Source organism: Miniopterus schreibersii, assembly GCF_964146895.1.
Source record: "Miniopterus schreibersii genome assembly, chromosome: 10".
Lineage (NCBI taxonomy): Eukaryota > Metazoa > Chordata > Mammalia > Chiroptera > Miniopteridae > Miniopterus > Miniopterus schreibersii.
The window spans coordinates 1511281-1524941 of record NC_138110.1 but is presented as its reverse complement, the minus strand read 5'-3'; the positions used below and the strand labels follow the sequence as shown (position 1 = coordinate 1524941).

Sequence of the window (13661 nt, the reverse complement as noted above, 5' to 3'; positions counted from 1 at the left end):
GAAAAGACAAACACAGAGGTCAGGGGTCTGGTGTGACGGTTGCCAGAGGCCTGCATGGAAGACACCACCTGTCCCTGAGGTGAACAAGCAGAAGCTAATAGCCACCTGTTCAGACTCTGGACCTGATGCCACACCACACTCTGGTACGCAGGGCCCCCGGTGGGGGAGGGGAGGGCTTGAGGCGGGGCTGGGGTCTGGACAACATGGGGAGGGCTAGAGAGGAAGTGGTGCTGAAGACCTCAGCAGGGTCTCTGAGACCCTGGGGGGTGCAGAGGGTAACAGTTGACCAGCCGCCTTCTGAGCTCAGGCACCCATGTCACCACGGGCAAGGCCATGGCTGGGACCCCCAGACTGCAAGGTGTTCAGGCCAGCACACCCTACCTCTGCCCTGGCCCATCTCCAGGCTAGGGAGACCAAGACCGCCCTCGTGTCCCTCTCCTGGGGGGTAGAGGGCCCAGCCCCCACCTACCGCCAGGCCGCATGAATCACTTGGCAGTCTGTGACTCAGCCCTGGCCCTGCCGGAAGCAGGGCCCGGTGCTGATTCCTGGGGCTGGGCCAGGGTCCCAGGCTATGGCCGGGTGGAGGCAGGAAGCCCCTCCTAGACCCAGCGTCCGGGCTAGCTCGCTTGCCATTCCCCTCGGAGTGAACAGCGGGGCACCCAGACCTCCTAGATCCCCTGCCCAGACTGCTGGGCCAGCCTTCTGGGCCCCACCCCTGTGTGATGAAAGTACCTGGCCAGCCCCCTAGGTCTGCTTCTCCCCAGTGTGCCCACCCTCTCAGCAAAGACCCCTCTGGAAACCTTGACGAAGATAAATGCCACAGCAAGGGCTGGTCAGGCCTGCAGGGGCCGGGGCAGAGCAGGGCAGGTGTGTCTACGCAGGCCCCCAACTGGGTAAATAAGAAAGGACTGTCCACACACCAGGAACAGGGAGGAGCCGGCTCCAGGAGAGACAGAGAATGGAAAAGTAAAACATGGAAATGCAGCGAGGACAGGCAGAGGCCCCAGGGACCTGACTCTGCTGGGTGGGTACCCAGCAAACAGGTGTGCAGAGCAGGGTGGTGGAATTTCAGGGGATGGATGGAGTGGGAGGGCCTCTGTGGGTATCCAGGAGCTCAAAGGGGAGTGGAGTCTAAATGCCCAAGTGGCCAGCAGCTCAGCGGAGCTCCCTGCCCCCACCCCCTGCAGTGGCCCAGGTCGGGCCAGATGGTCAGCCCCAGGCCACAGGAAATGGAGTTTATCCCAAGGGGACCCCAAACCCAAACAGTTTAGTCTCTGGTGAGGAGTACTGCTAGAGGTCAACACTGTGGGGTTTGTTTAAAAACAGATGGCAAACAGGAGCCTTTGGGGGACTCGAGGCCTGGGGGGGCTCGATGGGAGGTGGCAGGGGAATCTGTGTGCACCCAGAGTGAGTAGAGGCGGGCAGCCAGGCTGGTGGTGTGTGGCGCTGAGGGTGAGTGCGGCAAGGGCAAGAAGCACGGGCCAGGGACAAAGGCCTGTGTCCTCTGAGCAAAGGACCAAGCAGAGGCAGGGTTTCGTCGATTCTTGTGAGACGAGATGGGACTGCGCCAGAAAAGGTGGTGCCTCCGGCTGGCCACCCAGGACGCCCCCACCCCACTGTCCTCCCCAGTGAGCCCAGCTCAAGGGGCTGTGTCCGGTCCGGCCCCCACACCTGTCCTGGCTGCTGGGCTCTGTAACCAGAGCCTAGCCAGCCTTGGCCAAACTTCCTGCTGCTCCCCTCGAATAACCCCGCTGACCCTTCTAGGGGACTGGCCACATGGCCGAGCGCCCAGCTGGGCCCGGGGAGCCAGGCCAGCAGGCACTTGGGGACCAGGAGGCCTGACCAGGGAGCCCTGAGCCATCGAGCCTCTGAGGGCATGCTGCCTGGAATTGGAGATCCAGCCAAAGGAGTCTAAAGCTCCTCAAGCAGGTGCCCAGGTGCCCTCACCTCCCATGTACAGAGGAGGAAACTGAGGCAAGGAGGCCAGATGGCCCAGCCGAGGCCAAGCCCTGAGTCTCCTCCAGACACCAGCATGTGGTCTTGGGACCTCAGTGTCCCCAGGTGCCCAGGGAGCACTCTCACCCTCCAATGTTTGCAGCCTCACTGGAGCTCTGCTTCACAACCCCACCTGGTGTACTGTCCCCCAGGGAGGGAACAGGCCCCTCACCTGGCATTTCTAGCCTCCAACCCACACTTTTAGACTCACAGCCAACCACCCAGCCTACACCCCAAGGCTGGCATTGTTCCCCTCTGCACCTTCACCCTGCTTCACCTCCACCTGGCCCTCCAGTCTGCACCCCTGCAGCCCTGTGCAGACCTGCCTCAGCACAGGGCTTCAGCACCCCTCACTGGAAGCCAGACCTGGGGAGTGTGGGCTGCAGCCACAGGTAAGGGCCACCAGGGAGATGTCTGGAGAGGGAGGAGGATGCCTGATGGGCCTCAACTCACCTGCCCAGGTCCTCAAAACCACTGGGCAGAGGAGGCAGAGGGCTTGAGACCCCATGGCAGAACCCCTGGTGGGGTGGGGCACTTGGGTTAGGACATGCCTCGCTGGGTGGCCTGAGCCCAGGAGATGAGACACAGCACTTGCCCTGCCCTGGGTCCTGGGAAGGGAGAGCCTGAGGCAGTAGGAGGTCGCAGGGAAGAGACAAGAGATAAGCAAGAACCTGTTGCCCTGGGGAGAACCCTGGCAGGTTACCAATGGGACTCAGAATACTGCCCCTCTGGCACCAGCGTGGAGCCTTCCTGGACCCACACGGAGGAAAACCCCTTATGAGGCTGGCATCTAACCAGGTTCAGACCAGTGATGGTTGTCTCGGGCCTGAGGGTTCCTGGCCCAGATCCATGCAGTGGGCAGAATGGGGTGCCAAGGCCTGGGCCCATCCATACCCTCCCAGCCAGGACTTGGCTCCTGGAGTGTCAGTTTCTCCATCTGCAACTTGGGAAAGAAAGGGGTCCAATACCTGCTCCATGGGAAAGAGCAGACCAGGGCTCAACATGACAATGCAAAGAGGGGGCAGGTCCACTGCCCCTAGACAGCCCCGGGCCACCCACTAGGCATATGATGAGCTGTGATACAGCCCATGACCCCTTTCTCAGTCCTCCCAGGGGCAGGAAGGCCTCCTGATGCCCAGTGCTGGCTGCCCCCACCCCCTTTCCAGGCCGTCCACTTGAGATCCCAGAACAAAGGCAGCTGGCAGCTCGCCACCGGGAGTGCCCAGCCCTGCTGCCCACTCAGTCCCACTTCCTGACGGAAGCCCAAGCCAAACCCTACCTGGAACCTTGCCTCCAAGGATTGCTCAAAGCGAGAAAGCCCCAGTCGTGGGTTGGGACCACTGGGCTGGGTTAACTTAGCCAGGCCCCTCCAGCTTGGTCTGTCTCTCATTTGCACCAGGGAGTATGCTCCAGAGTCCTGCCCTGGGGACCTCCTCAATCTGACTATGGGCACCAGCCACTCCTCTCACCAGACCTGTGTAGACTTGAGGGCACAGACCCCAGGGTCACTATGAGGGCCCAGGTGGACACACTCCAGGCCTAAACCTGCAAATGCCTCCCCAGTGCTCCGGCCCCCAGAGCCCTCACTTCCTACCCTTCGTAGGCTCCTCCGCCCCAGACTGGGTGCTGAGGGTAGGACCTGGTCTCCATCCCCAACCTCAGCAAGTGGTGTCACCAAGAGCCAGTCACTGCTCTGTGCCTCAGGGAGGAGAGCAATGAGCTCCGTTTCCTATATTCCCACTGGAATTCCCCCGTGGCTTAGAGATTCTCTTGCCCGTGGAGCTGGAACCTGGGTCCATTGCCCCACCCAACTCCAAAACACACTAGTGGGCCAGTCCCTGCACCTCTTGCCCCACCCCGACCAAGGGTGCCCCTCCCCTCAGCCCAAACCAAGACAGGAGCTTTGGTGGGTTCATGGGCAATCAGGGATGGGGTGTATGTGGGAAAGACAGCAGGGAGAAATAGGTAGATGGAGACAGGAAGGGAAGGTTGGGGGGGGGTTGGTGAATTGATGTCAGGGGAGGTAGATGGGTGGGTCCTTCTCCCCAAGCAGACCTGGAAATGGCCCCTTTCACCTTCGGGTCATTTTATAGTTGGGGAAACTGAGGCTTGAATAGGCAGGATGGACACATGGTGACCCCTCTCCCTGGCCTAGGCCTGGTCTACAAAACAAATGAGCTGCCTGTCACCCAGGTTCACAGATGTGGAGACAGTGGCTCAAAGGTCATAGAGCCGGGAGGGGCAGGGACTGTGCGAGCTCCTCCTAAGCACCACCACTGCACTTCTGGCTGCAGGCACTGTGCTCACCTGCTCTGAGGCCACTCTGGGGTTGCCATGGAGACTGGGCCATTGCACCCCCAGCTAGGGCCCTTGCCCCTCCCCCAGCCTGGCCAGGCCTGTCCCACAGGGAGGTGAGAAGGAAGACCGGGAGGAGCAGCAAGAAGAACCCACCAGCTCAGCATAAGTTTCCTCTGACCAACGAGGGGGGGGGGGCACAGCTCCCCTCCCCACCAGCAGTACCAGAGAAGGGGACCCTGAGTCACACAGGGCTTTGAGGTCCCTCCCAGGTTCCCAGAGACAGGAGAACACAGATAGACGTGGTGAAAACCCCGTGAGCAGAGGGGAAACGGGCCAAGCCCCAGCCAGACCTGGGCCAGGTACCAGTCCCAGCCCCAGGGCCTGCAGGCAGGGAGCCATGAGGGAAGGCCCTCTCCCTAGTTCCCACCCAGCCCCTTTCCTCTCTCGGACATCACAGCCAATCCAGGGCCCCCAAATTTCAGGCCACTTGTTAGAATTTGAACCCACTACCCACTACCCTCACTGCCCACCCGACCACTGGGCCAGGCCTCCAGGCCCAGGCAGGAGCTACTCAACACTGCACCCCAAACCTGCCCATGGGGCCTGCCCTTCCAGTCAGCTCATGGGAGACACTTCGCCACCTCTCCTCTGACACCCTCAGAGGGAAGAGGCTCAGCAAGGGGCAGACACAGCAGGTCACACGATATGACAACAGCAAAGCCATCCTGGATTCTAGCCTCTGGACCTGATTGCTTTCCCACTCCCCCCACAGGGTGGAATCTGGCAGGATCAGCCTTGTAGCCCCAAATCCAGGCAGGCCCAGCTTCATTCACCCCTCCCCACCCCATCCCAGGAGGCAATGGGATTGCTGGCCCATTTCACAAGCCAGGATACCAAGGCCAGGTTGGACAAAGTCACACAGCGAGAGGGAGAGAGGGACACACCCTGGACCTGAGTTGACCAGCAGGGTCCACTCAGGGGGACTCTTCTGTCACTGGGATATGCAGGGCCTCACCTCCTGCCTGCACAGGGCCTGGAGAAGGCACACCTGACCCTGAGGGCACACCTAACCCCGCGGTGGCCTCTGCAGCACAGGTATCCCAGGAATGTCCACTTCCCCCAGCCTCCTCCACATTCCTGGGGCCCCTCCCACACCAGCAAGCCAGAGCCCGGCTTCCTGCAGAGGAATCCTCAGAGCAAACACCAGGGCTCAGCATTTGGCCACCTCCATGTGGGACCCTCAGCACCCCCACCCTAACTCCCCACCGAACCATTGGTCAGCACCCACTTTGCCTGTTCGCCACAGGGATGTGCAAAGAACACAGAGGTGCCCATTGCCACACCAGCAGACAGTCTGTGCCTGGACAGCCGGCCCAAGGGCTTGCTTGGGTGGGCACCTCACCTTCCAGTCTGTGCCCCAAGGGGAGCCGTAGGGTCAGAAATGCAGACGTGGGGGCTGCAGCAGGCAAAAAAGGGACTCTACCTGGCCCAGGTCCAGGGTGACGTTGACCTCATTGTACTCCAGGCCACGGGACAGCGGTGGGCTCTGCCACCAGCGCTCCGTGCCGTCGATGGCATTGCTCACGGGGTGTGCCTTGTTGCTGTTCGCAGCTGTGCAGATGTCACAGTACTGGCCCTGTGGGGAGGGAGCGGTCAGATGGTAGAGAACGGCTGGGGCTTCTTGTTCCTGCCAGTCCTCCTCCCACCCATCACACTGTCCACCTCAGTCTGGGGACCCTTATTCACTATTCACTCATTTGCTGTGTCTACTGCATTCTTTTTTTTTTAACCCTCACTGGAGGATATTTTTTCATTGCTTTTTCTGAGAGTGGAAGGGGGAGAGAGAGAGAGAGAGACATCTACATGAGAGAAACATCGAATGGCAGCCTTCCGCATGCACCCTGACCGGGGCTGAGCTCTACCCAGCAACTGAGGGACATGGGTATGTGCCCTTGACTGGAATCGAACCTGGGACCCTTCAGTCCACAGGCCGATGCTCCAACCACGGAGCCAAACCGGCCAGCACTCTTCTGCATTCTTGACTCCGGGAATGTCGCTCATGTGAGAGGTGCTCACACCTATTGTGGAGGAACTAAGAGTGGGAAAGGAGAGGGACACCCATTGTATTTATTTATTTATTTATTTATGTATTTACTTATTTGTAAAATATATTTTTATTGATTTGTTTAGAGAGAGAAGAAAGGAGAGGGAGAGAGAGAAAAAAACATCGATGAGAGAGAAGCATCGATTGGTATACTTCCGTATGCACCCTGACAGGGTACTGAACCCCCAACCTGGGCATGTGCCCTGACCAAGAATCAAACCAGCAACCTTTTGGCACTTGGGATGATGCTCCATCAACTGAGCCACACCCACCAAGGCAGGGACACCCATTTTAAGTGGGAAAATCAAGGTAGGCCTCTCTGAGGAGGTGGCATACACCGTAAGGAGATGTGTGCTCTAGAGGGGCTGCTTGTGCAAAGGCCCTGGGGCAGGAAGAGCCACTGAGTAAAGAGAGAGAAGGTCAATGTAGCTGGAGCTGAGGGGAAAGGGGCCAATCAAGGGGCAACTCATATGCTCCCTACAAACAGAAGGCTGGGATCACCTTGGGGGCGAGGGGTCCAGGGAACCAGGAACATCAGGAGAGGAGATTCCCTTGACCCACCTCCCAGCGGCCTGTGTTCCACAATACCCCTGCCAGGCTCTCACCCAGAGCCATTTGGATTAGGCTCTCCAGAGAGACTGAACTAAGACATTGCAGTGGCCTATGGGGACAGGCCCCCAGAGTGGAGGCATGGGGGCAGCCAGCAGGCAAGGCCTGGACCTTCTGGTTCTGCTGCTTCTGAGCCCTGGGACCCGGCCAAGTCATGGTAGCTGCTAAGCCTCAGTGTCCCCATCCAAAGAGTGGGGGTAATGCTGGCACCTGTTTCAGCCGTCCCAGGATTAACCATCCCACCCCAGGCCTGGCAGCTGCTTCTGTCATGGTCCAGACACCTGCCAGGGGCCTGTCTTCTAGGAGGACAGAGTGCTTCCAGCAGCATCCTGGCCTGCTGTCCCTATCGGGAGGAGCAGATACTGGAAGCCTGGGCTGGGCCCTGGGCACTGGGCACTGGCCCAGTGGAGAACAAACCCCCACCCGAGGAAACCAGACCTGCCATCCCTCTGTACACAAAGGAGGCTCTCCAGGACTTGGCAGTGATTGAGGCCCAAGAGACCGAGTCTGGTAAAAGGCAGCCACACACGGCCCCCCAGCCTCCCAGGGGACCAGACCTTATGCGAGGAGCTGGAGGTGGGGGTGTGGGATGCTCCACCCCAACTCCCAGGCCCCACATGTGCACAGCGGTGCCTCCCCTGGATGGGTCTGCCCCAGGCTTCTACCATACCATGCACCTGGCTGGGTGAGACCAACAGGCAGCAGAGTGGGCTCCTGGACTCTGGTGCTGGGTGCTGAGTTCTCCCATCCCAGACCTGGCTCCTGCCTGGGGCCTTTGTACTCTGACCTCCTGTCCTTGGCTCAGCTCAAATGTTACCTCCTCAGCAGCTCCCCCACCCAGCTCTAGTAGACCACCCAGGATGCTGACCTGACCTCCCCCTCCCCCCCCCCCAGGCATCACCTTGCTTTATTTATTCTGTCTCTAGACCTGGAATTGACTGGCTATTAGTAATTCTGTGTTTACTGCCTCCCCAGGGACTGAGAAGTGGGGTGGGGGGCACCTGTCTTGTTCTTATCTGTGTTTCTGAGCCCACCACCCAGAGCTGCCACACCTTGGAGACAGAACCATGGAGGACACCAGAGAAGTAGCATGAGCCATGTGGGTCATACTGCCGGGTTCAAATGGTGACCCCTAAACTGGAACCTGGGCCTCTAGCTCCCGGGCCTGTGGGAGCTCTAGGGCAAGCAGAGGAGGGGTTCAAGGGTGTCAGCAGAAGTACTGCACACATGAGTGCAGGCTGTCCCTGCCTGGCTGGCGGGGAGGTTTCACAGAGAGGTGGGCAAGGCATCTGGCTGGGGTGGTGACCTTCCAGAGAGGCTGCCTATGGTAAAGAACCCTCCCAGCCTGTGAGCACCACTTGGGGGCTGGGTTGAGGGAAGATTCCACTTGGGACCATGCAGAGAGTCAGGGAGAGGCAACCCTACTAGCAGTCCTCATTGTGCCTGGCTTGGGCTCACAGTGGGCAGGGGAATCCAGGCTCCCTCTGCGCCATGACTGTAGAGGGTCCTGTTGGGAACAGAGTGAGGAAACAGGGAGCGGCGATAAGAACTTCCCCTCCCAGTGAGTCACCAGACCAGCAGCCTAGCCCCCAACTTCCCCTGCAGGGCTGAGGGCCAGTCTTGAACTCCTCCCATGCCCACCTTGGGCTGAGAGGGCCGCTTGCACAGGACTACCTCACCCAGCAGGGCTCACCCATACTTCAGCTGAGACACCCCCCCTTGCCCCTCTCCTCCAGGGGATCCTCTGGGAGCCAGGAGCCTGCAGCCTTGGGCCCCACATTCTCCATGACCCACCCCCCATGCTGGCACAAGACTGGGCTCACCCATGGAGAGAAGGTGGCTTCACCTCCCTGGGACCTCCTGTACCTGGCCACTCGATGGGCAAGGCCCTATCACCAACTCATTCAGAGGCTAGGGCACTGAGCTGACCCATTGCCCTCAGAGAAGAGAGCAGAGGTGCTGGCCACTCCAGGGACTTGTCCAAGGTCACATGGCTGTTTAGCTCAGGTCCATCTGGCCACCAGTCTTTCTACCATGCCTCACCCCAGCAGCCTCAGAGCAGGGGTGCTAATCGCTGAGTGCCACAGGCTTTCAGGGAAAGCTTTGGCCTTTCTTGCTAGACCATGGGCTGGGTGAGCAGGTTGATGCTTCTCATTCAGGGCCAGCTCTGTGGCACATAACACCACTGGTTGCCAAGCAGTCACTATGTGACAGACGGCTTCCCAGTCTCCAAATCCAGGTGAGACAGGCCCTTCACACCATGCCCATTTTACAGACGAGGAGACTTAAGGCTCTGGGAGGAAACCACACAGCTAAGGAGCAGCAGACAAGAAGGAATTTGAGCCCTGGCCACCGGCTCCGGGCTGCTCCTTTAAGCACTACAAAGGGGCAATGAAGGGCCCCTTCCTGCAGGGCCTGCCACCTGGGGCCAGGCAGCACAGGTGGGCAGAGGGGAAGAGAGGTCTGGGGTTCAGAGGTGGTCTGGAGCTGCCAGTACCTGAGTGGCAGAATCTCAGCTGAGCAGTGAGGGGGGGTGGCAGGCCCCCCCATCCCACCCCACACCCTGCTCGTGCATAGTCATGGCAGCTTTGGAAATCCCCACACAAGCTTCTTCCCTGGACCTGGCCCCTTTGACATCAGCCAGATGTGCCAAGGGCCCGCAGTGGCCCTGGTTTTCACTGCTCATTCCAGCTAAATCAGGATCTTGCTGTGAAACTTCCACAGGTGTCTGCGCCTTTTCAGGCCTCAGTTTCTGCATCTGAAATGTGGGCTTGAGACCTCCAATCTCTGCTGTGCAGGGTTTAGAGGAGCGCTGCAGGTGAATGAGGAGCCTGATGGAGGCAGCACTCTGCCGGGATGGCTAGGCTACACCGGGACCCCCCTCTGCGTTCCTCCCTCCATGGGGGGGCAAGGGCGGGCAGAAGACAGGCAGGGAAGGGGCCCAGCTGAGGGTCCTTCTTCACCCACCCCAGCTAATCAACTGTCCAACTACCTTCCTCCCCTCCCCCAGCCTCTCCTGCCAGGGTGGCTGTTTCCCCACCTCCAGGGCCCCACCAAGTCCACAGACCCCCCGCCCCCCCAGCGAGAACGGCTCCCCCTTTGCGGCTGGGAGAGAGAACCTCCCGGGTCTGGCCCCTCCCGTCCCGTCCCAGTCCCATCCGGACGCCAGCGGCAGGTTCCAGCTCGTCCCGGGGAAGGCGGGGCGGGTCCGCCCCCCGCCCCCCCGCAGGCGGCAGGCTGTTGCTGCCAAGTCCCACCTCGCCCGCATCCCAGGACTTGGGGCCTCCAGGGACTGGGCACCAGCCCCCCTGCGCCCCGCCGCCCGCAGTCCGCGCGGGAACGCGGCGTCCCGCCTTCCCGGGGCTGAGTGGGGTGGGTCGCGCAGTCTCTGGCGGAGCCTGAACGGCCGAGTTGGGTCCCTTTGGTTCTCCGAAATGCAGAACCGGAGTCGGGGCGGGACGCGGGGGCTTCCGTCCGCGTCTGCGCTCTCCCCGGCCGCGGCGCTCCCCACCGAGTCGGGCTGCCGGGCGCGGGGTCCCGGACCGCGTCCCCCCCGCCCGCGGCGACCCGGTCTCCGGCCCGCGCTCACCTGGATGGTCTGGTTGGGGTCCCCGCCGGCCACGGGGCCCCCCACCAGCTTGCAGTAGAGGTCCTCGGTGGGGCGCGGGGCGCCGCGGGCCGGGGCCTCCTCGCCGCAGGTGGCCGAGGCGGCGATGCGGGCTCCCTCGGCCAGATTGAAGTAGGGTGGGTGCAGGCTGAAGCCGCCGCCCGCCGCCGCCCGCGCCGCGCCCAGCAGGGCCAGCGCGCCCAGCAGCAGCCGCGGGGGCTCGGGGCGCCACCCCCCCATCTCGCAGGTCCCGGCCGAGCTCTCCGCGCTCCTGGACTGCTCGCCGCGGGAGCCCCGTGGGGTGTGAGCGCGGGGCCCGGCCGCTCGCTCCGCCCCCGACGTCAGGCCCCCGCCCCAGCGCGCCCGAGCCCCGGGCCCCGGGGACTGGGAGGGGGAGGAGCGGGGCGGCGCCTGAACCCTCCGACCCGGCGGGCCGGCCTCCGGAAGGGGCACCTGCTGGCCCCGCGCCAGGCCGTGGGAACTCGGGGCCGCCGGGCCCCCCAGGGCGTGGCTTGGTTCCCGGGCGACACCGCCGCGCCCGGTGGCGCTCCCGGTCCCCGGCCCGCCCGCCCGGCGTGCCCCAGCCTGGAGGCTCCGCTCTTTGTTTCCATAACTTCGGGCACCTCTCGGCCGAGCGCCCCCGGCGGCCCGCGCGCAGGCACGGCTGCCCGGAGTGGCACGGTCGCGTCGCCCCGCGTCCAGCTCGGGCATCTCCCTCAGCTACCCAGCGGGTCTCCACCCGCACCCCTAGATTCGCACAGCGTCTGGAGCCGCCAGGCCGGTTCCCATACTGCGCCCACGTCTGCTCCGTCCTGCAGGTGTGCGAGGTGCACTCTGAACCACGTCAGTGGCCTGTTTGGGGCCCCTGGAGGGAACCCATCCGCAGAGGGACCGGGAAACGCCCACTGCGGACCCCATGCTTCCCTGGGGGCCAGGTCAGATTCATACATACCCCCTGTGGTTTGGATTAAAACTATTCTAAAACAGGAAAATGAATCAGGAGGGACAGGCCCAAATGCCCACCCATGCAGCAAATGAAGGGTGTTCATGGCCTGGTGGGTGCCAGGAAAAATGTGGAGGACAAGTATTGAGCACCTGCTTCCGGGTGGGGGGGGTGGACCTGCCCTTGTGCCAGGCAGTGCCTGTGCTTGGGGGCAATGTGGACCCCAACTTCTTGGGCCAGGCTGAACTCTCTTGCTCAGGGCCACTGCCCTGCACAGGGCAGGCACTGGAGGACCTCCAGGAAATGGGACAAAGCTTCTCCGGTTTTGTCTCAGCTCTTTCTGCCTTTGGGAGGCTCCTGGCCCAAAACGGCCTCAAGGGAAGCCCGAGGAGGTGGGAATGGGGCCGCAGCTGCTGGGCTGGCAGCTCTCACCATTCTCTGAGCCAGGCCAGCCGGTGTCTGTCCCACATGGGACCCCCTGGACAGTCCTGGGGGCGGGGAGTTTGTGGGGCCACATCCAGCTGGTCCTGGTGGGGCTCCTGCACTGGCAGCTGCTCCCAGGAGCTTGCACTACTGCTGCTCCCCTCCCTCCGCCTTCTGCAAATCCTGAATATCTAGGGGCTGGGTAGCCCCTTCTCTCCCTTCAGAGTTGGGAAATAGGCAGTGAGAATGACCCTCCCTCCCCTCTCCCTCTCCAACTTTGTAATTCTGTAAAGTCACTTTTAGTTTTCTCACCTCAGCGGGGGTGGGGGGTGGGGGGTGGGGGGGTGGGGGGTGGGGGGGTGGTGAGAAGAAGCAGCTCCCTTTGCAGGAGAAGCTCTGAGTGGGGGAGGACCAGCTCAGAGGGTGGGCAGGAGACGTGGAGGAATCCAGAGTTACCAGACAGTCTGGCTCAGGAGCTAATTTATGATCCCTTGCAAAGGACAGCCACCTCCAGGCAGTAGCAGTCTCGGATGGGGGATTTGACCTGCCCAGCGCTCCTGCCCCTCCTGAGGTCCCCCCCATTGCAAACACCACAGCAGTACCCACCTGCCCCCATCACCCCATGACAGCTGGGAACCCTGGCAGTCTGGGGCTGGAGAGCGGGAACCCTCCCCCTGATCTAGGTAATCTTCCCATTATATCTGGAGGGGCCAGGCGGCACAGGTGGTGGGTGGGTTCCCTCTGAGCCCCCTCCTGGCCAGGCCCCCTTCACCCAAGGACACAGAGCAGGCGGGCAGGAGAGGCAGCTGCCTGAGAATGCGCTGAGTCAGCCACAGCACCCAGCTGGAGGGGGTTAATTACAGACAGCTGCCCGGGAGCAACTGATGGCCGGTGGGCTGGGGGGAGGACAGGAGAATGTGGTGCCCACTGTCTGCTCCCACCGTGTGCCTGTGTGCCTGGCCAGGGAGGGGACAGCGTGGAGAATGAGGGATGGGGTGCGGGGAGGTCAGCTGGGCAGGGAGGGGAGGGCCATCTCTGCCCACTTTCACCCCTGCTGCCCAAGTCATCCCCAAGTGGCCCAGCGAGTGTGTCTCCCGCCTTCCTCAGACTCCCAGGAACACAGCCACCTTTCCTACTTAAAAATTGGGAAACTGAGGCCAAAAAGTCCAGGGATGAGTCAAGAGCACAAAGTTAGCAAGGGGAAGGATTGGTCAGCATTCACTGCCTTCCCCCAGATTACTAGCACCCCTCCCAAATCAGGTAGCCCAGTGTTCTGTCCCCCTGATTCTATCTCCTTAATCCCCAGGAGAGGCACACCCAATCCTAGTGGGGGTGCCCCAAGGAATCCTGTCTTCCTCCCCTCTACCCCACTGCAACATCCTTAGGAGCCCCTGCTGCCCCATCTGCGGGGCAGGTGTGGGGACCTGCAGGCCAGACCAAGGCACACCTGGCTCAGCCAGAGGCTCTCCAGGAAGCAGCTGCATGGGGTGCCCGCCCACCTGTTCTGTACTCGCAGGTCCTTGTGCTTACAATGGGTCCCCAGGCCTGAGCTCTGTCACTGGGCCCTGCAGCCTTGGGAGTGTGGCGTGAGGAGGGGCCTGCAGCTTCCTGGTCTAGGTTTGTCTCAGCAGGAAGAGGGGTGAGGGGAGCTAGTGCTGTGGTTTGAGGTAGTGAGGGCCATC

The 13661-nt window shown here is 61.8% G+C and overlaps 1 protein-coding gene across 1 annotated transcript in view; it reads right to left on the bottom strand.

Moving 5' to 3' along the window:
• Positions 1-10896, bottom strand: part of LAMA5 (laminin subunit alpha 5) — a 51415-nt gene extending 40519 nt beyond the window's left edge. Inside the window, exons 1-2 of the mRNA XM_081148433.1 lie at positions 10596-10896; positions 5777-5929 (exon numbers count right to left, since the gene is read on the bottom strand). Of these exons, the coding sequence (XP_081004559.1) occupies positions 5777-5929; positions 10596-10853 (411 nt within the window). The 5' untranslated portion in view covers positions 10854-10896. The remainder of the gene's footprint in view (positions 1-5776; positions 5930-10595) is intronic.
• Between the last annotated feature and the right edge of the window lie 2765 nt (positions 10897-13661).